The sequence below is a fragment of the Lonchura striata genome, chromosome 3 (genome assembly GCF_050655825.1).
Source record: "Lonchura striata isolate lonStrDom1 chromosome 3, ASM5065582v1, whole genome shotgun sequence".
In the NCBI taxonomy this organism is placed as follows: domain Eukaryota; kingdom Metazoa; phylum Chordata; class Aves; order Passeriformes; family Estrildidae; genus Lonchura; species Lonchura striata.
Genome location: NC_140705.1, coordinates 110,747,605 through 110,774,476, shown reverse-complemented (window position 1 = coordinate 110,774,476; position 26,872 = coordinate 110,747,605). Strand labels below are relative to the sequence as shown.

Below are 26,872 nucleotides of genomic sequence, written 5' to 3'. Positions count from 1 at the left end.
ATCTCTGTGGAATAAAGGAGCAAGTCATATTCCCTGCCTGTGTTTCAAGGGATATCTTTATTTTTGCAAGTTAAGACAGATTTCTTTCCATTTTATAAATGGCACATTCTGGACTGCCATCTTCTTAATACATCATATTTTTTTTTTAGAAATGTACTATTGTGTCCAAAGGAAGTTAAGCATTTAGTACTTGGCCAATGCAGAGTGAAATTCTCACACATACAAACTGTTGGGCAGAGCCTGCATTTGATTTGCCTGCTCTTGTTTGTGAATGTCAGTAGAGAGCCATAGATTTCTTAAAGCGTGCCACCAAAATGTGTCAACAAAATGAAATGAAAGCCTTGACCATTTCAACAATTCAGTGATGTTTAAAGGAAGTTTAAAATTACTCCCTAAACTAGATTTCCAGAGATCAGTCCAGACACAAGACAATGATCTTGTGCCCAGAAGGGCCATATTGTCTTGCAGCTTCCTCCCAAAAGGCCTCCCTTTCATGTCATGATCCAGCAGCAATACAGATAGCATTTAAGTACTACACATAGTCCCTTTCATCTTATTCATGCCTTTTTTCCAATAAGAACACTATTTCCTCTCAGACTGTGCAAACATCTCCCCTTTCCCCTGCATGTTTTCCCTGCTCTGTCCATGAAGCAGTGAAGGGGAAGACACACAATATCCTCCCTTGCTCCATCGTGAGGACATCAGAATAACAATATATCCTTTAGTATTTTCTAGTACTCATTTGTGAATTATCCTCGCTTCCTAAATAATCTATGTTGATATCAGGCCACCACCATCTCCATCTGGAAGGAATATGAGTGTTTTGGATTACCTCTGGTAATTCAAGAGGTACTGGGAGAGGTTGTTACAAAACTCAATCAGAACAAGGCAGAATTCTGCTTGGGTTCCATGCCAGCTCTGAGAAGACAAACCACTGAGGAGCAGCATTATTTTGCCCTATGATGAGTTGAAAGTGTTTTTTTGGACCTCTCAGAGAAACTCAGAAGTTTGGCTTCAAGAGAAGGAATAAACAGACAAAAAGGTCTGTCCCAAAAGCTATATTGTTCTGAGAATTCAAAAGATCAGGCCCATGCTGAGTGGCTTGTCAATCACTTTTGTGTCCATACATCACTTCAAAACACACCTCAAGATTTTTTTTGTGTTTTGAGTGTTTGCAAGTCCTAGAAGTTTAGATAATTTTACCCAGCTGGTCTCAAACAACCCTTTGCAACTGTAACAGCTGTCAAAAAAGTGAGAGGATGAAAACTGAAATGAAATTTTCTAAATTCATGTATTTGTGTATAGAAATATATTTAGGTGGATAGACAGATACCCACACTTCCCCCGAGCCAATGCCTAAGCCTCCAACCACCACCACCAAGTGACTTGCAGACAACTGAGGGATTCAGACCCACTCCAGCTCAGCAGTTGTATTTTTAATTCCCTCCAGTTCAGCCCCCTCTGCATTGGTGTTTCTACCAATACATGGAAAAAACTCAATTTCATATTTAATATTTATGCTGCCTTTGGTTTATCAATTTGCATCTTTCTCAGCTAAAGAGCATCTCTCTTTGCTCTACTTTCAGACCCAGAAATTTCAATCTGGCAACATCCAACCAGGTCTTGGCTAAATAACAATTAGTTGCTATTTCTCAGGTTTCAGATACCCAAACTGCAGGGGAAAGAGCTTTGGTTGAGCTCACAATCAAATCAAACCCATAACTTCAAAGGAATTCAAGATTTAGCATGTATAAAAAAATTAATCTTAGTAGTGGCTTGATGGCAATAAAACTTAAAAATCTATTATTTTTCTTCTGCTACAGTAATGTCCTTAATCAGAGAGTCACTTCTTCTGAGCATGTGTGCTTAATGTGCAATAGAAGGGAAAAAACCCTCCTTCCACCAAAGCAAAGAGCCACTGCTTAGAAATGCAACTACTATGCCAAAAATTGTCTTAAATAGTCTCAAATTTCTAAAATAGACTCCAAGATTAGCTCAGATACCACACTACATTCACACCACATCATAAACACAGATTAAGATTGTTTTACAAAAAATACGCTTCTGAATTAAAAGAAAAAAATTACTCACAGTATGTTATGCCTCAGATATTGAAAACTACCCTTCAAGAAACATACATATATTAGGAAATCATGAGTGTAGTAAACAGCACCCACATATTTCCTAAAAATTGTGCAATATGCCATCTCTCTAGGTTTCAAATCTTAAAACTGTAGAAAACAGCTTTGTCTTACAGGAGATTGCAGATTCCCTGATGCTGTAAATTTGACTCTGTAAATTATATGATGCAATGATGTAAGACAGGGGATGGCAGAACAAAATGGTCAGCCAAGAACAAATTATGAGTAGCTGGGATTTGGGGGATTCATTTTGAGAGAGAAAGGGGGCAATTATGCCAAAAGAAAACCTGTTGGGATTCATATTCACAGGAGCAACATCTTCCAACGTATTAACATGCCAAGCAACCAGTACCTTTGTTTAGAGCTCTTTTTGGTAAGTTGAAACCTCCTCATGGCCTAGGTACACATTACAGCCCCTGATGTTGAAAAAGACTGACATACCCAATAAAGGCAATTAAACCAGTGCACATCAGGATTTGTTTATTTGCAAGCAGGTCCTTCTGGCCAACAGTTAACAGCAAATTCTGCTTTTTGCAAGGGCAAAGTCAAAAAACTTTGCTAAAGGAAAACAAACTAAGAGAGGCAATGGTGAATAAGGTTCAAAAAAGCCATTCAGAAAGGTGATTTCTCTGTACACATTCTCCTACAATGACTACAATCTTCTTTGTACTGTATGAAGCTTTGCTTGGGCATTGCTGTGGTGCTGCATGGAATCAAACTGTACATCCCAGTATCTCATCTGAGAGTGTAATCACTTGACAAATCAATCAGCACTCACTTCACTCAGAAATACAAAGGAACAGATTCACCTCCTAGTTCCAGGGGGATCCTGCAATCAGAGGTTGTGATGAAAAGAGCCCAGGACTTTGCCTGCTCCTCTGCTCTGCCTGTTTCACCTCAGGGAGCTCCAGCAGGACTCCAGTCCTATCAATGCCGATGACTAAGAGGAGGCACTTTTCCTCATCTGGCTTTGAAAAAAATCCAAAAGCCAGCACAGGAATGGGAAGTGAACAGGAGTCAAACCTGGTGCCCAGGTTGTGGACGGGTACCTTTCATCTCTGCTCTCTAGCAGGAGCTGAGGTACGTGCCCCACAGCCCGTCAGGAAGGCACTGTGCTCCTGCCCTGCCAGTGGGCTGCAGTTACACAAGAGAAGTAGGACAGAAGTAGTCGACCAAAGAGAAAATCACTTTTCCCACAGGCTTTCCACTTTTTCTTCCTGAGGGAAGAATCTGCCTTCTGGATGAACCAGACACAAAGCAAAGCTTACAAAACATGAAACAGTGCTTGAGAAGAAAGAGAAGTAAAAAATCCTGTATAATGGAGATAGAGCTTTCTACTAGTGCTACCCAAAACTAAGGGGCTTCAACTAGAGATCAGTTCAACCCTGTTGCACTGATTGCAACCCATTGCAGGAGACTGTACCTCTGAATCCTGTCAAACATAAGACCTTAAGGAATTCACTGAAAATTCACTTTTACATTGCAATGGGAGAAACAGCATTTATATCCTTAATAACACATTTTTGCAGTGGAAAGACTGGCTTATACCAAACCCAAAGTAGTCATTAGAGTGTCTGCAAGAGATTGTGCCATTTTCCTGCATGTTTCAAAGGCAGTGTTTGAATCCAAAGCACTCAAGTCCTTCCCTAAAGAATTTTGTAGCAGGTGGTGTTAATAATCCCCGAAACAGGATTCTCTTTGCTGCACCAGCTAGAAGTTCAGGGAAAAGGGATTATGACAAAAACTTCACCTGACCCAGTAATGCCTCTGTCATTTGTCACCTCTCATGTCACTTTTACAATAAGCAGGTATAACATTCCAATCATAATACTGCAGACGTACTTCTACACCTGCCAAGGTTGAAGGCTAACATGCTCTTAGAAAGCCATTCTTCTGCAGGAAAATACATAGAAATCAGAAAGACCTACAATTCTACAAGGAATGTCCAGTTTTCTGGAGGGCCTTTACAAGCCTCTTCTCCTCTATTTAATCATAAGAGAAAAAAAAATTAGAGAGAAAGAGACAGGAAACAAAAAAAGGCATGGTGAGATAGAGGTCAAACCAGAATGTCTCCAGTGAAATACCTGTGTGAGAGTTTTCTGAAGTCACCTTATTGAAAGTAACATTGCCTCTTTTCTTACCATGAATGCTTGCTAGTTTTCATTTATGTTGATTGCTCATGCATTAAAAAATGTCTGGGGCACCAGTGGAACATCCCATAAGGAAGAGTTGAAAGATATGAAACCTTTCTAATGTCTAAACCCAATGGTACAGATACACCAGAGTAATTATTTTGTCATTAAATTCCTATCTTTATAATTAATTAAAGACATTTGGACCTGTCTTATACACAGGAGTTATGTAAGTACATAAGCAAAGCATTTCACTATTAAATATGTACTTTTCTAAATTACAATAAAAATAATTTATTTCACAATTTACCAGATACATTATAAATATACTATAAAAATTCCTGGATTTTCTTCCGTAAATATCTAAGGTGCAGAGGAGAAATAAATCAGATATTAAATAATATTAATTGGTATTTTAAATTAATTCTAAACTATTCAGTTGAATTTTAGACGTCTTTTATCTTTTACATGGCACTTTAGCACTTTAAAATGCTACAAGATAAGTATATCCACTTATTTGAAAACAACTCCAAAAGGCAAATTCACTGTAATAACAGCAAATTTAGAAAATCAGTGCCTGGAGATCTAATTTACAGGTGTTTTTTTAAAGGAAAACAAACATTTTCAAAGTCATCTCAGAGTTTTCATTCTTCTAGTGCTACCAGCCATGACAAGAAACATTAGTCTGAAACACCCTTACTCTCATTTGTCTACAATAATCTGTGAGAAGAACAGAGCACCAGTCTTGATGTGTCAGAAACCCAAATCAGCATATACTCAACTTAAATAAGAGTAAAATGACTACAAATAACTACACAAATCATACACAGTTGTATAAGATTTTAAAACCCTTAATCCTTTGGTACTTGAGGGAGATGTTTATTTAAAATACTAAGCTATTAAGAAAGCACCTTTTTGTGCTTTAGCTCTTCATAAAAAATCTACTAATGTATTCCACTACTTGTTTTTAGCAGATACAGTATGTCAAGACCTGGTCCTCAGTGAGTAAAGCAGAAGCTACTTTACTATAATCAGGCTGGTTTCTTTAAAGAAAACAAGACATTTCAGGAATTTTCTTTCTCAGTCCAATTTACTCCTGCCCACACTTCCCAGTGCTTTCAATCCCACACTCTGATTTCCTGTTCCTCCCACTCCCTTTCACACACTCAGAACTATTATTTTACCCTTCCTTTTCAGCCCATCTCCCTTTGTCCTTGTAGCTTCATTGCTCCTATGAATCCACCTCTCCTCCCACTTCTTCTATTTCCATATTTCCTTTAAAAGAAAACAAAACAAAAAGAACACCACAAAGAAATTCCCCCCTTAAAAAAGAAAAAGGAAATAACCCTGAAAATCAAACCTCAGTAAAACCAATGAATAACGCTGCAACTGTACCAAGCTCCACTGATTTGTATGCAACATTAGACTCTGTTATCTCCTGCCTTTTCATTTATTTAGACTATAAAACAAACAAGTTAAGATCAGAGATTTAATTCAGTAGGTCACTTATTTGATTTCAGGATGCAAAGATGGATGGCTAGAGGAGTTTAGGTGGCTTAAGCAACTACTGAAAAAATACCCAGACAAAATTAAGCTTCCATCAAGGAGATGTAAGATCCTTCCTAAACTCATCGTCTTAACAGCATCCTGGCTGCATCAACAAGATTACTTACATCTTGCACTACAACCAGCAGCACCCAGGAGGGCCCTGCAGTGCCTGGTTGCCATGTAACTATCATCTGCCATCCAAAGATACATATATGTCTGGAATAAGAACTAAGCTTTTCCCATGTTACTGGTTTAACTGGAGTGTGGCTTCCTCTTTTATCCTCCCCTCTCTGGCTTCTCTACTTCTGCTCTCCAGGCACTGAGATTAAGTGCCTATATATCAGAGGACAATTGCCAAGGAAAGCAAAAGTTAGATTATAATCAACACAGAGCTGGAGCCTCAGTACTTACACTTGTCTTATGGCTGCTATCAAAACAATAAGTGCTCCACAGGCCTGTAAGACACATTCAGCCACACGTACTTTTGTCCCTTCACGGAGCAAGTGTCACCAGCCTGCAATGAATAGTGCACATGCACCTGCACACATCTAAAAATTGAACCTGAAGTTCACATTAATAATGGAGCACTCCAGGTGGTCTGCAAGCTGGGGCCATAATGAGGAACTTTCAGTGACACATTAGTTATCAAATGCTAAGCCAGGTCACTACACATGAATAAAGTGATCTCCCCGGAAAGATGAAAGGGGAATTATTTTTTCTTTTTAAGAGAGATTACACCAGCCTTCTCTAAAAGGTCTGAAGAAAGACAATGTGCTAAAACAGTTAACTTGATTAGACTGGAACTGAATAAAACACATCAACATCTATCAGAGGAGCAGAAAATTATTCTGAACTGTATATGCAACAGTGGCTAAATCCCACAATGCCCTTTGAGCCCCTGCTGACAGCAAACCTCTGAACTGGGACTGCACTGCCTGCAAAACCAGTGGGGGAAATGATGCTGGTCTCAAGTGTGGCTGCTGGGGCCACAGGGAATGTCAAAGGTGACAGCACTAGCCCTGGGAACCAGGAGCACCTTTCCCACAGCCTGCCTCTGCTGACCACTTGCCCATTCCAGGGAGCAGGCTGCCCCCACGCTCTGTAGGGACAGCCTTCAGGCAGGGGCACGACAAACACAGGCAGGAAAATCAGGGTCTCCTCCACACTGTAAGAAACTGAGAGCCCACTTGCCCTGCTTCACACCTGCTCTGCCCACTGGCATGTAGGAGGGACATGAAAACACTCTGGGACTTTTCACAGGGAACTTGCTCTGGTCAGAGGATGACAGAGGGTCTGTAGAGGATCATTCCTACTTCAGAGAGCCTGGGCAGTGTGTGTTTAGAAATAACAAACATAGGACACAAAACTGATGTCCCATGTTGCCAATGCAGCAGGCCTTCACACAGCCTGCTGGGAGGTCATTCCACCACACAAAGGCTGCACAAGACCTCATCTAGTACATCCACTTGGTGTTCTCTGCCAAAATCCAGAACATCCACTTGGTGCTCTCAGCCAAAATCCAGAACATCCACTTGGCGTTCTTGGCCAAAATGGGGCTTTGCCTCTGCAAATGAACAGTAGAGAGGAAGCAACTTCCTACAGACAGCAGCTCACTCAAACCTCAGGCATCCTCTTTCATCCTACAGGGAGTAAACAGAATCAAGATCCAGAAATAAGAAGGCTCAGAAGGTTTTAAGCTTTAAAACTTCTAAATCTTCACCCCAGTTCCTTGCCCTGGAGCAAAATTATTTTTAAAGCTTTGTCCTCTGAGAAAGAAACACCAATTATTGTAAGAGGGAGCAAAGGAGTACTGGATTGCCCACTCATCAACACATTTTGCAACTGTACAACAGTATGTTGATGAAATCTGGAAATGGGGAAGGGATGAAAGAAGAGAGCAGGATGGTAGCATAAAACTTGGCAACACTGGGTCTGTTCAAAGCTCTCTATGTATTGTAGCATTGCTGTGAAGCACTAGAACAATACTATTATGCTATAAGTCAGTTCAGACTAGAAAAGCTATTCATCTATTTCAAAGATAGTTCTAGTACAAGGACATGGAAAAATTTAAGGAGTAAAGTCTCTGTATCTTGTTAGTACATGGTCCTGTAATCAAAGACAGGAATCATTGTTTTCTGATTTTAATTTTATTGCTTACTACTCTGCTTTTAAACGAAAAAGGTATTTCAGTGAGATACCCAAAGATACAGTAAGAAATATCACCAAATATAGAATAAATCAGTTAGTTGTTCTTCTCATAATTAAAGCACTCTACAGAAAATACATCTAAGTGTTCCTACCAATATGCACAATTCAAAATCAACAGCATTCAAACATCTTCAGAAAGATGAAAATGAAGGAAATCACACCAGCTTATGGCGGAAAAGAAAAAAAAAAAACACAAAAATAAGTCTATCTACTGCATGACTCTGGAAATTTAATGTAAAACTCTCCCTGAGAGAAAGCCAGCTCCCAATCTTAAGAAGCTGTTTTAGCTTAATTGTTTTGAGATGTAAATGTACACAGCACACAATGACATTCTTCACTTGGGAGAAAAACCAAAACCAAAGAATAAACACAGTTGCTGGATCTGAAGCAAGCTGTTCACTGTCCTGAAATAATATAACTTACTTAGACATGTTTTCATGCTGAGAAGCTGGAGAAGCCAAAGTGCTGCTTAAGGCCCATTTGAGACAGTTTTGCACCTAATGAAGCCAGTATATTTTTTGCAAGATAGTGTTATTTTCTTTTTTCCAAGCATCCCTATATGGAAACTGATAAAAGCTTCTGAAATACCACAGTCTTTGTGTTATCACCCAAATAAATCATTGTACTTCTAGGAGAAAAAACAGCTACTGGAATAGGAATAATGGAGAAATAAATCCAAAAGCATATAGGAAGTAAGTGAAAAGTTGTTATTGCCACCAGTGTCAGGCCTTGCTGCCAGAAAGCATTAATCCTGATGCTAATCTGCAGACTTAATCCTGATACTAATTTGAAGACTTCTATGAACTAATACCAAACATACCTATTCTAATATTTTAAAAATAATTTTTAATCAAACCTGACCACTGACTCTAGCAAGCTGCTCTCAGAAGTCAAGCTTGCTATTTTTCACATCACCAGAAACATGGTCTTCTGTCCCTAACAGGCTTTTCTGAAGAAACAGGATGTTAGCATTCATTACTGTAAACCACTGATGTATAGTTTATTTGTGGTTTTAAAGTTTTCAACCACTTTTCTTTGATGCAGTGCATAATCAGTAGCAATTAAAAGACTACCTTAAAAAATGGAAGCCTCTGAACAAATTTTGTGATAAACCATCAAAGGAGTGGAGTTTGAAGTAAAGGCCTGAAGGGTAAGAAACAAACTAAACTTGAAGTAACTTAGGTCTCTAAGAAACGTGGCAGGAGTGGAGGAAATCTCTACCATTAACAGCTATGGAAAGCTCAATGGAAAAAAAAAATCAGACACAGCTTGTTTACCTGGATGTAGAATTAAACCAAAGGATACTGTCATTCTTGCACCAGAATAAACTGGAACTTTTATGATTCTATACTGAAAATGGTTCAACTGTAAAATCACACTTCACAGCTCAAGGCAAAATGATCCCACAGGATCCCTAAATGAAAAGCAGTGTATTTTGGTTCACTACCACTGACTTGTCATCCATGGTTGGCTTAAAATCCTTCGTTAAAAGAATTCTTGAAAAGTAACTAAGAGAAGGCATCTGGAAGTAGGCTTGAACCATTGGTACATACAGGCCGTGCTTCTAGTAGGACATCTATACTTGTTCACAAATGCCAAGAGGCTGGAAAAGGCTTCTGCAGACAATTTTTTTTCTTTAGTAATGGGAATGTTGCATGGGTACCTTATGCTTTAGAATAAACATGCACCAATCATTTACCTAATTTTTCTATTACACTCAGTGCCAAATTTATCTAATTATAGATTACTGATGACTAACTAGAAGCTAGAAAATATAAGCTTTACTTATTTCTACTTAACAGAGTAAAAGAATTGCCAATCTGCAGGTGGAAACATTTACAGCAATTCTTGATCAGTTTATTTAGAAATTAAAGTTATAATTTCAAAACCTTTTGAGAGTCAATTGCCTCCAAGCACACTCTTATATCATTTCAAAGCTCAGATCCTTGAGTTTTAAAAATAATACTTGAGTTTATTATTGCAGGCAAAGAATTCTGCTGAATACTTTTTCAAACTGTTTGAACAAGCATTGGTGAAATGATAGCAAAAAGCTCACAGAGCTAGGCTGGCAGTCACAGAAGCAGTTTTTCCAGTGCTCCATGAAATTCAGCTTCAGACAACAGATCCCTGCATAGTTCAGACTTTTTCAAACAGACAGGAGCAGATCACTCAGAGAGTGTGGCAAGTCTGCCAACCCTCAAAATCAACAGGATAGCTGAGGAAGGGAGTCTGAACTACTGCAACACCTGAAACCAAAAATGTAGAGCTCATAAATGGTTCTGAACACATCTAAATTAAAGGGTAATATAAGTGTTCAGTCCTCATTAGTGTTTCCTATGTGTATCAATCAGAAGTGCTACTGGAACTCCTTGGAGCAATCAAATACTGTAAGCACTTTTTTCACTGGAAACTGAAGATACAGAAAAAAATTCCTACATGGTACAAAGATAAAAGACTGCCTTCTCAATTCAGCTACTATTAACACTTGCACCTGGTGGTTACATAATTAAATACAGAAAACAACAATTGTACCCTAAGAGAAACTTAATTAGATTAGGCATGTAGTAACAAATGCAAAATTACCATCATTAGAATGTCAGTGTACTACAAATGGAAATGCTTAAGTGCCAAGCCCACAGCTCCCATTTCTGATTTATTCCCACAGATGAGGAGGAGACAGCAATTTGCTCCCTTTTATAATTTCAGGACAAATGCATCTAGGTGAGATTTACCCAAAAAAAGAGCAGGCAGGAGTACTGCTGGCATCTCTCTCCCTAGAAATTCAGATGAACTGTTGTTGACAGATGTTTTGTGCTACAAAAGCAAAACCAGATCAGGCAGTGTGGAACAAACTAATGAATCTACAAAGCTCCTGTGTGTCCTGATCCTTTCACAGGCACCTGCTTTGCTCACAGATGAGGCTCTGAGTGATACGACAGCTTCTCCCCCAGCTGAAAGCAACAGGAATCCTTTAATTTCAGGTTTAAAGCTGTACCAACAACAAAAAAAATATAAATTAAGATTTCAGGGAAAATGTTTCAATGGCATGATGGTCTAGATAGTGATGAACTTGAAAAGACTGCCTATGGAAGCTGCAAACTAATAATCAAGAAGACAGGGAGGAGTTTGAGAATGATCCACCAAGAGTGACCTAAGCAAAAGTGCTACTGTCAGAACAAGTCTTGCTTTCCCCTGATTATATATAGAATCTTTTTAAATAGCTGGAATACCCTTTCCCTGACCAGCTAAAGATCAGCAGCTGCAACGCCTGTGTGCAAAGTCACATGAAGGAAAGGAATGACCTCCATAGTTAAATCAAACAAATGTTTTTCCAATTGTCTTCTACCATCTTAGTGGGAACTGTACTCACAAACCTTCAGATCCCACCACCATGACAGATGAGACTCAGTATGACCAAAGACATCCATGAATGTCACAAATATGGGATTCCTAAGTCACATCATGTCACATCAAATGGAAGTTCACACACCACTGGAAGTTTGTAGTTCTCTAAATGCCAAGATACGCCAATTTATCAGGAATTACTGTGAGCTTAAAATGAGTATTTAAATGCTTCGTATATATAATCATCTTTCCTCAATTATTGCACTACAAATAGTACCCGAGTTTTTTTGCCCAAAAAAGCTGCCTTCCTGGATAGTTCACGCCTATGAAATAATTTAAACATTACCACTGGAATTGTAAAGCCAAAGAAGCCTTACTCACAGTTATCTCCCCTGACAGGACAGATACTTAACTAAATCTCACACCTAAAGCTATATATTATTTAAACAGCTTTTTGGTAAGAGTTCCAAAGGAGATCTGATCCAACTTGTTCCATAATAACTATTAGGATTTAAATAACATAAATGAGAAAAATACCTGACAAAGTATTCAGGTTGTTTTTAGAAAAGTACAGCCATATTCTTATCCTTGATGGCAAACCTATCATCAGGTGAGTGTGAACTCTGCCATACTTCTGCTGCAATACTAAAATTTGCAATTTCTCCTTCCAAAAGGTAAGAATCCTTCCCTTTATTAAGCAAACCCAGAGAAGCACTAGGCAAAGTTGTGGACTGATATTAAACTTTACCATGTAGTTAAGAAATAAAAATTAAAAATGAAAGAAGCCTGGTTTCTGATGTTTTTAAGGAAAATCAAGGTATTATGGGGTACAGATAAGTTTGTTTCTGGAGAAATCTACAGATACATAAGGTTACCCAGCTGTGCAGTCATGAAACATAGTTTTCCTGAAAAAATAAGGAACTACAGCAACCAAGGCACCACGGCCTCACATATGCTGTAATAATGAGACATAATGAAGTGTCTTCTGGGAGCTCTCCCACTACTGCTAAAATTTTATAGCATCAAATTTGGGAACTAATTTTGAAAAAGACAGAATCCTATTTAATATTTGATGTGCACTGGTACTTCTTTCCTTTGTAATCAAACAATTTCTCTCTAAACATCCACATTCTTATGCTAGAAAAAAAAATCAACTGCTCCTGCTGAATCAAGTCTCAAAGGGAAAGATAATAATATCCCATATGAACTTGACAGTATTTGCTTAGTATATCCTATTTGCAGATATAATCTTTTTTTGAATAATCGTATGTTTGCAATTTTCCAGCTCTTGATGGAAAACTGACCTGTCATCAGAGCAAATTTCCTTCAAAACTCACACATGACTGTTATCTGTAGCTGGTGTTATTAAGAATATCCCTTTTTTGAGACTCATTCCACCAGTTATCTACGTATAAATTTATACATGTAAGAGCTCTCATCTTCTTTCATGGTGAGGACATGTAACTTTTCCTTGCTGTAAAAAGTGACTTGAAATAATTTTCTGATTAATCTTCCAATTCATTGTCCAGCTGCCATTTCAAGGGAAAATTTTTCTGCTGCACCTTTTGTTCCCTGCTAGGACAGGCAGTCCTGCCTGCAGCGCTAATTGCTTGTAAGCCCAGAGAAGGGGTGAAATTCCACCACAGCTGGGTTATATCTGGAATGAACAGAGGCCCCATCCTTGGACAAATAATCCCCATGGAGAAATTACTGAAGAAACATGAAGAAGGTAGTAACACCAGCGGTTTTATCCTTTTACAGTGACAATACCACCTTCATTCCTAAAAGCCATGGAACAGCCAACAGAGTGACCACTGTGGTACAGCTGGACTGCATTAAACATTTTAAATCAAAATTGTGATGGGAAGATAAACAAAGATGACAAACACAACTGTAGGCTTTTGTAAACTTTTCCTTCACTTGCAGCAACTCTGAAATTGGCAATTCTCTTTCATTTGCCTGAGTAATGAATTCATTTGGCTTAAGAAATTACTGCCTGCTCAGAACACTTTTCCCTTCATCCCAGCACAAACTGGTGAAAGGAAGTGCCACTACCTGCATTTAGAGGCTGATGATATGATTGAAGATGAGAGGGACTGGTGACTAAAGCTGTGATTAAGATACTGCATAAGAATAAAGCTGGCAATGAAAGGGCACAGTCATGCAAATTCAAAGAGACAGAATCTGGGAAATTGGTCTGTGATTAAAATGAAACCATTTCCCAGTAAAGAAACTGGACAGTAAGCCAGAAGCAGAGAGGAACTGTGACTGGCTAGACATGGAGACTTGTTTTCAGAAGTGAATATTAAGGTAAAAAGTTAGAAAGGGGACACTCACTTCCTGCACCCCAAATGTTTGAGAACATAGTCTCACTTTGCCATCTGCCCTGCAGCAGAGGAAGTTATCACTCATCTCTTCCCCTCCACACTTGTTTCCACACCCATCACTCCTCTCTCAATCAGCTCTCTGTTCCTTAATCACATCAAAGCACCTTTTTAAGACCAGTTTGAAATTGCCCAAGTAAAAATGCTCCCTAAACCAAATTCCTCTTTAATATGTAAATTTAGGCCTGCAGTCTTTGGAATGGATGAGAATAAGGGAGTAGTAAACTGTAAAATGCAGGTAGTGGGACTGGGAACAAGTAGGGAAGGTGGGAATCTCAAGGTACATTTCAACTGGGTGATTTATAATCTGGCGTGACATCCTAAACTGATACACAAGCTCCAGTTTGAAGAATTGCTTGGAATTTATCAGACCTACTCTTTGAAAAAAAAGGATTTCCATTCTTCAAATAAATCAGCCCCCTACTGTATAACCTGGGCCTTAAAATTAGAATTCTGATGAAAATCTCTGGGTTTGGTTTTTTTCCTTCTTCTTTTGGTGAAGGAAACACCATTGTTTTGGGAAAGACAAATAAACTACCTATGAAATCTTTAATTTACTTATCAAATCATATACCATAACAAATACTGGTTTGCAGACCAGACTTTAAATATTCAACAAGTAAACCTTGGGTTTGCTTTGAGCGAGGAGGATGACTGAGATGATGTTCCAGCTGGAAGAACAGTGAAGTTGTACAGTTAGAGTCAATATCATATACATACACACATGCACAGAGACTGCGAGCCTCCAGGCAACTTGAATTTTGGCACTTCCTAACTTTAAGTACTTGTATTTGCACCTTAATAACATTCTTTTAACAGTGTGTGTGTATAATAGACTCATAGCTCACTCAGCCAAGACTTAATTGATTTAATCAACCACATTTGTGAATTATTTGGGAAGCTTACCCCAGTTTGCTAAGTTGCAGCCCTGCCCAATAAAAATTAAAGCAGATGCCTCTGTGAAGCCCAGAGAAACAAGCTGATAATGTAAAAGGAACAGACTGAACTGTAACAGAAGTGTGACAAAAAATATTTTGTTCTTTGCTACTGTATACGTAGCCAAAACTACAACACTACAGATCTGCCAGTCCAAATGGCAAAAACATCATTTTAAAAAGAAAATCAGGTTTAAAAGAAACTTGAATTATAAACCCTACACATTATAAGGCATTTTCATAAAGAACAAGGAAAAATATGTAAATTAGGTGACTTTATAAAGAAAAAAACTCCAAGTATTCTACATATAATTATGAGATATTATTTTTTGTAGGAGAAACATTGAAATTCTTCAGCTATTGAAAGAGACTAAATTTGATTGATAATAAAAATAGATATTTTTAATGCAAAAAGCTTTTTATAATCAAATATTTTAAAACACTTTTTTATTAATACTATACAAATTAAAATTATAAATAAACAGTTTTTCTCTAACATAATGAAAAAAAGGCCCAAGTAAGAACAGTGAATTCTGTGTATTTAGAATTATCAGTGGCAGTAGCCTCAAATGCATCACATTTGTTCTATATTCCCTTCTAGTCCCTTAGTGTAGAACTGTTTATCCAGCAGTACTTATTTCCAGTTGGTAGTCCTGCCATTCCCTTAGAGAATTTGCTGTATCACCAATTAAGGTTGAATTGTCAGAAAGTTGCTCTCAGCAGAGTATGGTTTCCCTCCCTCCAAACATCAGCCTGTTTTTACCAATAACACTCATTCAAAAATTAAAATTCCTCTTCCTTCCAAATAGGAATCAAAATTTCTAGCTGCAAAACTGATCTAAGTTTTTACATTTTTGCTTTGCCTTCAGGGAGTTGATTTTTGCTCTTTTTTAAAAGGACCTTTTGCAAAACATACGATTCCCAAGTCTCATTCTCCAACTGGAAACTGGAGAAAACATTCTTTCTCTGTTCACAAAGTAATTAGGTCTGTGGAGTATTTAGACTCTGTGATAACAATGCTCATAGAAATGAGGTTTACTATGTGTTTTCTTTCATGTCCATGCCATCTTCAGCAGTTACTGGCTGGCCCTGATCATGTCACATCTCAGTTTACTGTTTCCCCACTACATTTGGTTTTAAAAAATTAAGTCTAAATTGTTGCTACAAAGTCATTCAGGTTAAACTTGAAGCCTTAAAAAGGGCAGGGGGGTTTTATTTGTTTCTTAAATCACAAGAGCTGTCTACTTTGTAGTCTTCCATATGTCACTAGAATGAAAATTAGCAAGTCTAAGCTGCATTGCCATCCAATATTTTCAATTCAAAAAGATGAGTAACTGCAAAGACAGACTTGTACATGCAGTTCTTCCACTAATGTTTCTTAAAAAGCAGTTCCACGGATGTTAGAGTTTTAATCCTTCATTACCAATCACAACATTAAATTTTCTGTATTATGTCAAAAGTTCATTCCACTTCACACTGTCTGATACAGGGTTCTTAAAACTGGAGGGAAGCAAAGCACACTGCAAACAAAGGACGATAGATTTTTCCAAGACTCAACTATCTTGCCATCTACTCTGCTGGAGATTTTCCTGGCTTTTGATAAACTGCGTGTTATAATCTGTATGTGCTTTGCTTAGAAGAAAGAACTTTGGGAAAATGTGATCAGGAAAGAGTGAGTAGTGAAGTTCTGTGGAAAGAGCAGAAAATTTGAAATAGAAGGTGAGAGGTGAATGCAGACCTGATTTTATATTCCTTCAACCTATGCAGCAATAGAATTGTAAACTCTTTCTGTAATATCTGTAATTTCAATACTTGGGTTTTCCTTGGTTCTGTAGTTTAATCCTGATTTTTATTCAAAATTGTCTTTGAAAATATAGTAACTAAAATGTAATTACTTTCATTAGATACAGAAAGAAGAAACTATTGTAAATTCTTTTCATTACAGGAGGTGGGGAATTAAGCACAATGACAATCTCCAATCTCTGACCTTTGGGGTCAGTATATCAGCAGACAGCGGTACAACGATTTCCTCTCTCCTTCTGGGAGATGTGAGTGCCATGTAATGCCCATATTCTCATTGTATTGGACATGCACATTTTAAAAGAATAACCAACAAGAATCAGCAAACAGCTGGTGCCATTTCTCAGAAGGAACATTCTACTGATTAAGGACTTTGTTTTGTATTTAAGCTTACCAGCATGAAAGCTTCAGTAAACCAGTTGATATTCAAAAGTGCCTCTATATCTACAAGTCAAGTACTTCCATCATTCCTTTATTTAACTTCTATTTCTTTTAATACCCCCCTGTAAAACTTATTAAACAACATTAAATGTTTTAAATTGCATTTTGCATTTTCCTCCTATTGTAGCCTAGTCCTCATTCAAGACCTCCTTTCCTGGTTCTCCTCAGTACCAGGAAAATAGCCATAGACTTCACCTCTGAAAAACAGATTTAAAAACATCACCACCCACTGTTTGAGCCTAACAAATCATGTCTTTGCTGCCGTGTTCACTTCATTCTTACCTCAGCAAAAGGGACATTGTCAAAATTGTTTGGCGTGAAATTGAACAACTTTGACAGATGTCCCAATTTACAGATTTTTCATTAAGGAAACCAACCAAAGGCTTAATTTTCAAAAACATCTTCAGTAGACTGGTACATATATATACTCAAATAGTCAACTTTATTCTTACTGCAACCTGCAGAGATGTGCATCTCTTCCGGCACTCCCAGCCTGTTTTCCCTTGGCAACTGTGCCCCTCCTCTTCAGTTATGGGAAGAGAGCCTTGACAGAAGGCTCCTAAGATGACTTTGTTAAATGAAAAAATTGTGTTTTCTGCATTCAAGACACGTGACACATACATCTATGTGCTGTATGGGGGAAAAGTGTTTACATTTTTAAATCACTTTGCATTGACATAACAAATGGACAGTGAATTGCCTCATTCATCATGTGGTAGCCGTCATTTAGGGAAGGTTTGTGATCTCTCCTCCCAGATTTGCAGCTCTGTCCCCCAAGATGAAACAAAAAGGAAAAGGAAAGAAATACATTCCTTACATAACCACCTGCCTTTTCACCTTGGATTTATATCAAGAGTGCCTCAAATTTTCAATGACCATGAACTAAAGGTCCCAGTCTAAAAAAATTAATGTTCTATTTTTATGCATGTATTTATGCACACACATGCTAAATATGAGTTTATGAAGCAATTGCAAGATCAAATAAAAAACATCTATAGTGACATGCACACACACACATATATATATATGAAAGTCATGTAAAGATAGAGAGCAGACAGTGTGTATCCTCATGCTTTACTTGTGAGTACATAACACTGTAAATATCTCATCATAAAATTAACAAAATGAGGAGAATTAGTGCAATTTTTGAGACAGAAAGAGAACCCCCCAATTAAGTGTGAGTTCAGAGTGTTATGGACTCAGCACTCAGTAACTGAGGAGTGAAATATAAAACATCACTTCCTAATGCCCAATTAAGGCAATGCAGCAGCAGCATTAAAAAGCTGAGGATAGCAGTGAGTATGACTGGATGGACTAAATCTTAGATTATTTTCATGAAAAAACCAGTCATGTTTCTGTATCACCAGCTGGAACAGGAGCACCCCTTTAAAGAGTCACAGGCTGAACATGTATTAAAAAAAAAACAAATCAGAAAAACCCAAACTGATCATATATCTGTATCAATTCATATAAATAGCAAAATGTTATTTATTTATTTTTAACTAACTGCTCTGAAAGAGTAATTAGCAGGATACAATTAGGTGACAACTGAGAAATACTTAAAATAAATCCAGAGACTTCCTGTTTATGATTATTACCCATACTTTGTATAAAAAGACTGGAAAAAGGAAGCTAGAATCCTATTTAGCCAAATAGCAAAACATATATCATATTGTAACAAAAACAGAAAAGAAATAAGAGTAGAGCACACATTTTAAATACAGCCACGGCAGTTTATGTTGAGTCCTTTGAAATAAACTGTGCTTATTTATTTATAGAGCTTTCATCATATCTCTAGATGCATTGCAAAATGAGAAAATCCACTAATTTTCATTTAAAGCTGAACTAAAACTCCACTCCAATAACAGAAGGCAAAACCCAAAGTGTACACAAATGAAAGAAGGCTGTGGAGGGGGGAGGGGAGGAAAGGAAAGGAAAGAGGGAAGGAGGCAAGGAGGGAGGAAGGGAGGAAGGGAGGAAGGGAGGAAGGGAGGAAGAGAGAGAGAAATAAAGAAAGAAAGAGAGAAAGAAATTTTAAAAATAACTGACCTGTAAAGAAATACTTTTCTTGCATAGTAAGTTTGAATAAATTCTATAAAAGATGTTGAATTGCTGAGAAATCTATTTGCTTTGATCTGATACAACAAAAAGCTCATGAATAACAAGATTTTGGGCTGAACCCAACACATTGAAAGGGTTACAGTCTACCCTGAGCTACTGGCCTACCAATGGAACTATCACAGAGCTGCAGCAAAAAATACATAAATATTAACATTTTAATTGGCTGATGCACTGTCACAGTGGGGGAACTTGTGGATACAACCCTCTCAAACCCACTCTATTTACAGAGATGGAAAAGAACAGCATACAAATAGTAAAAGGAGATAAAACACTTTAACAACCCTACAGAATTGTAGCAGCAATCTTCTAGCAAAAAGGGATTAATTAGCAACAAAGGCAAATGGCCATTTGCCTTAAATTATCAGTTCTCCTCATGGTCATTATTCACCGGGAAATTCTTTGTACCTTCATAGCCATTATTTACATACCTAGCCTATGACGATGCAGTGTACAAAGCAGCTGACAGCTTTTGAAGGTAGCTGAAATCCCAGATGAAGCACATTTGTTCCATGCAGCCATTTGTTGTGAGCACACCCCAATCTGACAAATGCATTTGACATGATACAGGAACATGCCAACAGACTGACATAAAAAAATACCAAATAATAATGCTTATTTTCTTGATGAAAGAATCTTGTCAGTGCTCCTTTCCCAAACTCTTTCCTCTCCCTCTCACGGGATGATTTCATGTTATGCACATGTCATGTACAAATTTGAACTTTGGATTTAAACCCCTGCTTCTCTTGCATTTAAATTATGTAAATATCAAACCCAAGCCCTGTGAAATCCAAAACAGAGACCATCTAGTCCTGGTTTAGGACAAAGCAGGATTGTCTTCTTCCTGTTACACATTTTGAATGGGCAAGTGCAGGGCAAGTCTGGTATTTAAACTCTTCTGCTATTATATATATTGCAACTTATCTCATTCCTGCCTCCAATTTTCTCTTGTACAACTTTCACTTCTCAGTGTCATTAATATCCATTCAGTAAACTGATGTCAAGTTACTATTAAGAAAGTGAAAAACCTCCTTTCTTGTTTTTTTGGTGGTTTTTTTTTGTTTTGTTTTGGGTTTGGCTTGGTTTGTTTAGTTTTGTTTTTGCTAGAGATTTAACTATCAGAAGACAGCTGGACATGGCCAGTAATGTACCTAAGACACAGCCGTGAGAATAAAAATTTATCCCTGGCTAAGGGGAGTGATGTCAAGATATTTGTGTCAGCTGTTCCTTCCTGACACTACTGACTGGATAATCACTGGATTTTTTAGCTCAGTAGCTCACAATTAATTGAAAAATAGACAGGATGGCTGGCAAACAGCAGTTGACACACTTGAAGGGACACGACTCCAGGATAAAAGTCATTCTGGTAATTTCTTTCGGGAGAAAACACTCTTTTTTTGTCACTATTATAACATAACATAAAAGCAGCAAATCCCAAGTTCAAAATTGAGTCTATGCAATGCAGTATAGAGAAACCCAGCTCCCTGCTGTGACCATGAACACAAGTTCCCCATGCCATAAGAATTGCTTAAAACTGTGCCTACAATTGTATCTTGTCAGGGCAGACAGGTATGTCTAGTCTACATTTAAGATATGCTAAAATACTTATGGCTATATGGGAATTTTTTTTTTTCATGCTTGCAAAAGCCCTAGAGAAAAAAATAGTTACACCAGCCAAAAAAAAGAGAGACATGGCTCTTACCACAAAAAAGCAGACAGATCTTCTGGGGCGACTAACTTGAACTGGGTCTAAATGAAGCTTCCAAGAGACTGTAAATATAACCTGTCCTCTCTCTGAGTTTGTAAAGACAAAGTTACCAGTTTTAAGTACAGAGCTGAAAGAAACTATGATCATAATAGGACACATTAAAAGGTGATGTCTCCTTCCCAAATTCTGGCATAGGCAACAAAATCTTACGGAGGTAAAAAAAAATCCAAATTAAATGTACCCTCAATTTAAGGTCAACTAAATCAAGGCAATGCAGAAATCAACATGCAACAAGAACATCATTACAGTCAGCAAATCAAGTACAAGAAAAATGAACCATGATGAAAATAACTGAATACTAGGTGGGAACAGCAGAGGACAATACCCAAAAAAATCCCCACAGACTACTCAAAGCCATAAGGGAGGAAAAACCTCAGCTTCTGCTCACTTTGCTTGAATAAAACACATTAAATCATATGTTTTAATTCCTTGACACTAATGTAAAAGAGTGTAAAGAAAAAAGACTGTCATGCAAAATATGGCACTTTGATTTCTGAAGTCAAAATTCAGGACACATTTTTAAAAGAGATTACTTTTTCTCAAAATACCAAGTTTTTATTCACTCCTCCAAATGCAGGTAATTTTCTTAATAATTTTTCACTTTTGCAGTTTCGAGCATAATGGGACGAATAATACATGATGCACAAATAAGTTATAATGCTCCATGCAAGTTATTAGCAGTGAGATGCTGAATGTGTGATAAATCTAGACCTGAAAGTGAAGTATGCCTCTTAATTAAAAATCAATTATTAAAAACAGTAAAGAATGAAAAAGAAAAAAGGCTCACTCACCAAACTCATAATGAAATCCTGGAAACTTCAGAGTTATTTGAAAAGCCGAAAAAAACCTTCAACATCTATATTTAACTAAAGACTCCATTGTGGGTTTCTTGATTTTATGATTAAACAGTTCTGGTATCTTTTGTGCTTTTATCTCTTCATTCCAAACGGTCATGAAAATGAACAGACAGCATTTAAATTGGGAATGCAAGAACAAACCATTGCTTCAGCTCTGGGAAATCAAAGTACAGGGATGCCCTGATGTGGCTCTGAGGTGCTGCATGGAAGATAAGCAGCCACCCAAAACCACCATGCCCTGAACTTGCAAGCAAATGTTCCATGTTCACTCACAATGTTGCCCTTTGGGTTTCTTAGCAGATCTCTTCAAGAAAATGGTTTTAACACCCAGAGAAAGTGATTTGCAAATATTTGATCAGGATGTGCAAATAACTATTTCCAATTAATTTGTGTTTAGTCCTGAAAAGATTTCAAACACAGAACAGCTCAAAAGCAGCTCAAAATCACACCACCTGTTGCATAAGCTTGGACAAGCGGAAATTTCCAGTTCTCTTTATCTGTAAAACTAAGACATGTATTCATACCTCCAGCAGTGACAGAGAGATTAAATTAACGAGCACTACCAAGGAGATCTGAATCCCATTATTGGAGAAACTACACTGGTATTATGCATTATCATAAATATTCAGCATTTGCAATCAAAAGAAGGCTTTGGTGTTTACGTATATAATAAAGTTTTAATAATTCACTATCAGTATTTCACGCAGAGTGCTACCATCACTTTCTTCTAGATAAAAGAAAAAATGCACCCAGAATTTAAAATCCACAACCATTCCACTGGGAATCAGAAAATTCCTTCTACAGAAAAATGCCTGTGGAGAGCACCAAGCCATGTTTCCAAAAGCCAGGGGCTCCAGGCTCCACCTGCCTGTGGCAGGTGAGTGGCTGGCAGGTCTGCCTCCATTTTGGGTACCCCTGAGTAGGATCTGGCCTGCAGACCACACACACTTTTCCCTTCTCAAAACATACACCCTCTGGCATCTGTCCAAAATCCAGAATATTTTAGCGATGAAACTATCAGGATTTTTATTCAGAAAATTTGGAAACCCCAAGCAAGTGTGCTCTGAGGACATCAGCTGCCCTACCCATGGGTGGCTGATGGCACCTCCACATATGTAGCCCCTCAGCCATAAGCAGCCACCCTCTAAGCCATAAATCTGTCAGATTTGGTATTTTTCCTGTACCACAACAAGAGTTATTGTTAATGTTAAGCATTGTTATCCTTCCACCAGAGATCAAAGGATGTGGGATGGGGTTCTGGCCATGGGGGCTGCAGCAGCTCATGCCTGGAGAAACCCACTGCATGCCCAAAAGCCAACCTCCCACAGCAGCTTCCCCATAACCCTCAAGGCACTGATCTTTTAAAATGGCAATTAAAATCCCAAAGGATGTCAGGGAGGGAGGGAAGGAGGGAGGGGAGAAAGGGCAGCAGCACCTTGGGCTGCCATCATCTCAGCCTGCCATGAAGGGAGAGAACATAATTTTAATTGCCACTTTTAACACATAAAATGCAAGGAAAATCCTAATTTGACCCACAGCACAGGCTCATCCCATCTGCTGCAGAGGGAAAGCCACATTATCAAGGGCCACACTGAACAGACATCAACTTCTGAAGTACAGTCCAGCTGAATAAATAACACGGAAAGTTAATAGCCAAATCCTTTCAGCAGCAGCAGTGCCCTGGGAACCTGATTAGAATTTGAACATTTGCATTGATTTATATTTTTTTTTTTTCGATGTTACCAGCTGGGAGCAAGTGCTGGAGAGGAGGTACAGGAACAGCTCTGCAGAAACAGGAACAGCTAGCAAAGGATTACCTCCTAAAGGATTATCTTTTAAACAAAGAAAAATTTGGTATACTGCAAACAACTAACTCAAATCAAAAGAAACATATTAATCCAACAGGATTAACAGGTAAGGCTGCCCTGTACTTTAATGTCCAGACACACAGCTGAAGAACATGAATGGTTTTATTTAGATTATTTGGTTGTCCAGCACCTTTTTATAGTCCAAAATAAGAGCTGCCTGTTCAGTTAAAACAAAAGTTTTGAGGACTTAGCCTGCAGCCTCACAAGCAACAGAGATCTCCTTTTTACAGAGCCCTTTCCTTTACCCTTGCATATGTAATCTCTGATCATAGAGTTCTTTTAACTCCCATCAGGATGGAGCATTAGTTGCTGCCTGTACCACGCCTGCGCTGTGAAATTTCCAGAACTGAGCTCTCAACTTCCCTCTGGGTGGCAGGGGAAGTCACTGAAACTGAGATTAAGCTCTTTATGAGTTCATTTTTCCTACATTGTTACCACTCATATAGATTATATGGCCACAGTACTACAGAAATACCAAAATTAAAATAGCATCAATCTACTAAAATAAAAAAACATCCATGTATTTGGAAGTAATACAATGATACATACTTGAGCATCCCTGCCTTAGCAGTAGACACTTTAGTAGCATCTCTGACTTGCACCAAAGTTTTATATTGAAATCTACTTGACTATTCTGGCAAGCAGAGTAAGGTAAGCAATCAAGTTTAAACCATAACAATATTAAAAAAAAAAAGTACAAAGATAAAGCCACTTTCATTTACTAAAATTACATTTTACTGTATTTTAATATTTTCACATTTGTGTTAAAATTGTTTATTAATCATACATTTGAGGTTCCCCTGGGGTAAATTACAAAGCCTAAATACTTAAAAACAACACACCATAGGGCAGTTCAGCAGTTCCTTTATGTTTTAGTTAGCCTCATATACATCTCAGCCCCTACTTTGACCCAGAGTTGAAACCAAATTCAGCAGCAGTTGCAAACCTTACCTTGTGATGATAGGAATAATTATGGACTTTGGTGAATTTTTCCATCTAAAAAATGTATATTTCCAACTTTTGAATTTATATTCTTTCATAACCAACTAACCTCTCTGCATTGGTCCAGCATATATTTCATGTTTGTTTAAGAGTGAATTAAGCATTATGCAAAGACTCACCTCCTCCACCTCCAAGAAGGCTGGAATTAGCTGTAAGAAAATCAAAAAGGGAATTATTAGCATTGAGTTTCCTAAATATGCACAGAACCAAAATAGAAGATGTTTCATAAGAGATTGGCCATTGTTTCAGTAACTTTGTCACTCTTCCCTTACCCGAAAACACTTAATGCAAAAACAATCACTTATTGTAAATTGCAATCACAATCTTTACCTTTGCAGTATCTTTGAAAATGCAGGCTAATAAATAAAATAATAATAAAATTACTAAAGCTAATTCACTGAATAGGTTATGAAATTACAATCCTGCATTTATAATTCTATAAATCATATTCCTCTGTGATTACCAAATTAATTTAAAATTTTCATTGTAGAGAAACTTAAATACACTTTGATTCAACTTCTGATTATGTTTCCTTGTTTTCTATGCCATGGGACCTTTGGGGATGATGATGAGAAATCCTGGCTCCATTGATATCAAAAGGTTTGTGCAATTGAGCTGGGATTTCCCTCAGCAGGCTTAATTGACTCAGCACTGTAACCATCCAAGTACCCAGGCCAGAACTTGATAAATCGCTTATGAAAAGCAATTTTCAGAGCATGGTGATACAAGATGGTCCTTCAAATTAATCTAGCACAACTGGAGTCATGCCAAATATTTTCCTTCCAGTGCCTAGGCAGAAACAAGGAATGCCTAAGCTTCTAAACCTGCCCTTTAGATGTGTGGGAAACAAATCCTTGTTGTATCAGAATATATTTAAAACAAAGTATGGGCATAAAGGAGACACACAGGTATTTCTGATGAGTAAAGAACAGACACCTCAAATCATGTCCTGCTCCAGGACAAAGGTATATAGCAAGATACACAGAATAAATTAGGTATTGTTTTAATATGTTATTGTTTATGTCATTTTCCTGTCTCTTCAATAAAAGTTTGTAAACAGCAAATTCCCTGCTGTTGGGTTTTTTTCATCATTTTCTTGAGACTTTTACATAAAACTGACAATTATCTTTATTTTCTTTTTTATCAGATATTCTACAAACACATTGGACTTAACATCCATTTTTAACTCAAACATTTGCAGACAGTTTTCCTTGACACTTCAGTAAAACTCCCTTCATCAGAAAGCCAGAGTTTCCATCACAGGCAAGATGCATGTAACAAAAGTACCTCTACATTACTCAAGTACTTCTGTATTAGTCAAAATGCAATGTTCTTTAAAGAAATAAAATGCAGTTTTATATCCAGCATAGCTGACCATATTAAATCAAAGTGAACAAATTAACTTAGCTAGTTACTCATCCTAGGATTAGTTGTCCTACTGTCAATGAAGAATCATTAAAACCAAGACCTAGAGAGATGTTCTCATGCCTTTTCTGCATCCAAATCTGGTTCTAGTACCCTGGAATATCAGATGAAGGAAAATGGGACAAAAGAAATCCTTTTTTTCTGAAACAAAGTCACTTGCAGCCATTTTTAAAGAAGTGCTTGATTGGAGACAGAGAAAGGTTGGAGAAACAGGCACAGAATGGAAAACTTAAAAAAACAACAACAAAATTGTCCGTAAGTATGAACATCTCTTGCCTATCCTCTCTAAAGTGCTAGCAGAGAACAAATACTCTCATGTATATATTGCTTTTGACAAATAATGATGGTAAAAATAAATGTGTGCAGATATGCTGAAAAAACGTCAGCTTTGCTATATTTACCTAATTCTTGCCCTGACTGAAATTCACTATTAAACAAAGAAACAAATAAAACCAGCCTCACATATTTCTACAGCTGCTTCTGAAGACCTCCTCTAACAGGTAACATCACTTTCCCTGCAGTAAAAAGTACTTATCTGCTATAGAAATCAGGAGAGGTCTTATCAGAAGAAACTAAAAGGAACAAAGTGTCATCTACTGCCTGATATTCCAGCTTATTTTTTGGCACTGTAGAATACACCTACAATTGAACTATTCTAATCCTTACATGAGTCACATTCTAGGATTTCAGTTATTGTGTTTGAGAGACTTGAGACACACAGCTAAAACCTGTTTCCAAAGTTTCCACTGCTAAAAAAGTTTTTTGGATACCCAGCCAACATCCCCATTGCAAACACTCATTCAATGGCTTCTCAGAGAATTATGCTTCTCTCATTAAGTCTTCCTAACAATGTTCATCTTTCCAATATTTTCCAAAAATTTCTTAATAACATATAATATA

General features: G+C 37.6%; 1 protein-coding gene across 7 annotated transcripts in view; it reads right to left on the bottom strand.

Annotated features, from left to right (window-relative positions):
• Positions 1–26,872, bottom strand: part of MACROD2 (mono-ADP ribosylhydrolase 2) — an 845,784-nt gene that overhangs the window by 637,373 nt on the left and 181,539 nt on the right. For 5 of the 7 annotated variants that reach the window (XM_021527839.4, XM_021527840.4, XM_021527838.4 and 2 more), the window contains one exon: positions 24,667–24,696. The exons of the other annotated variants lie outside the window; for them this stretch is intronic. In XM_021527839.4, coding sequence (XP_021383514.2) covers positions 24,667–24,696 — 30 coding nt within the window. The remainder of the gene's footprint in view (positions 1–24,666; positions 24,697–26,872) is intronic. 7 annotated transcript variants of the gene reach the window in all.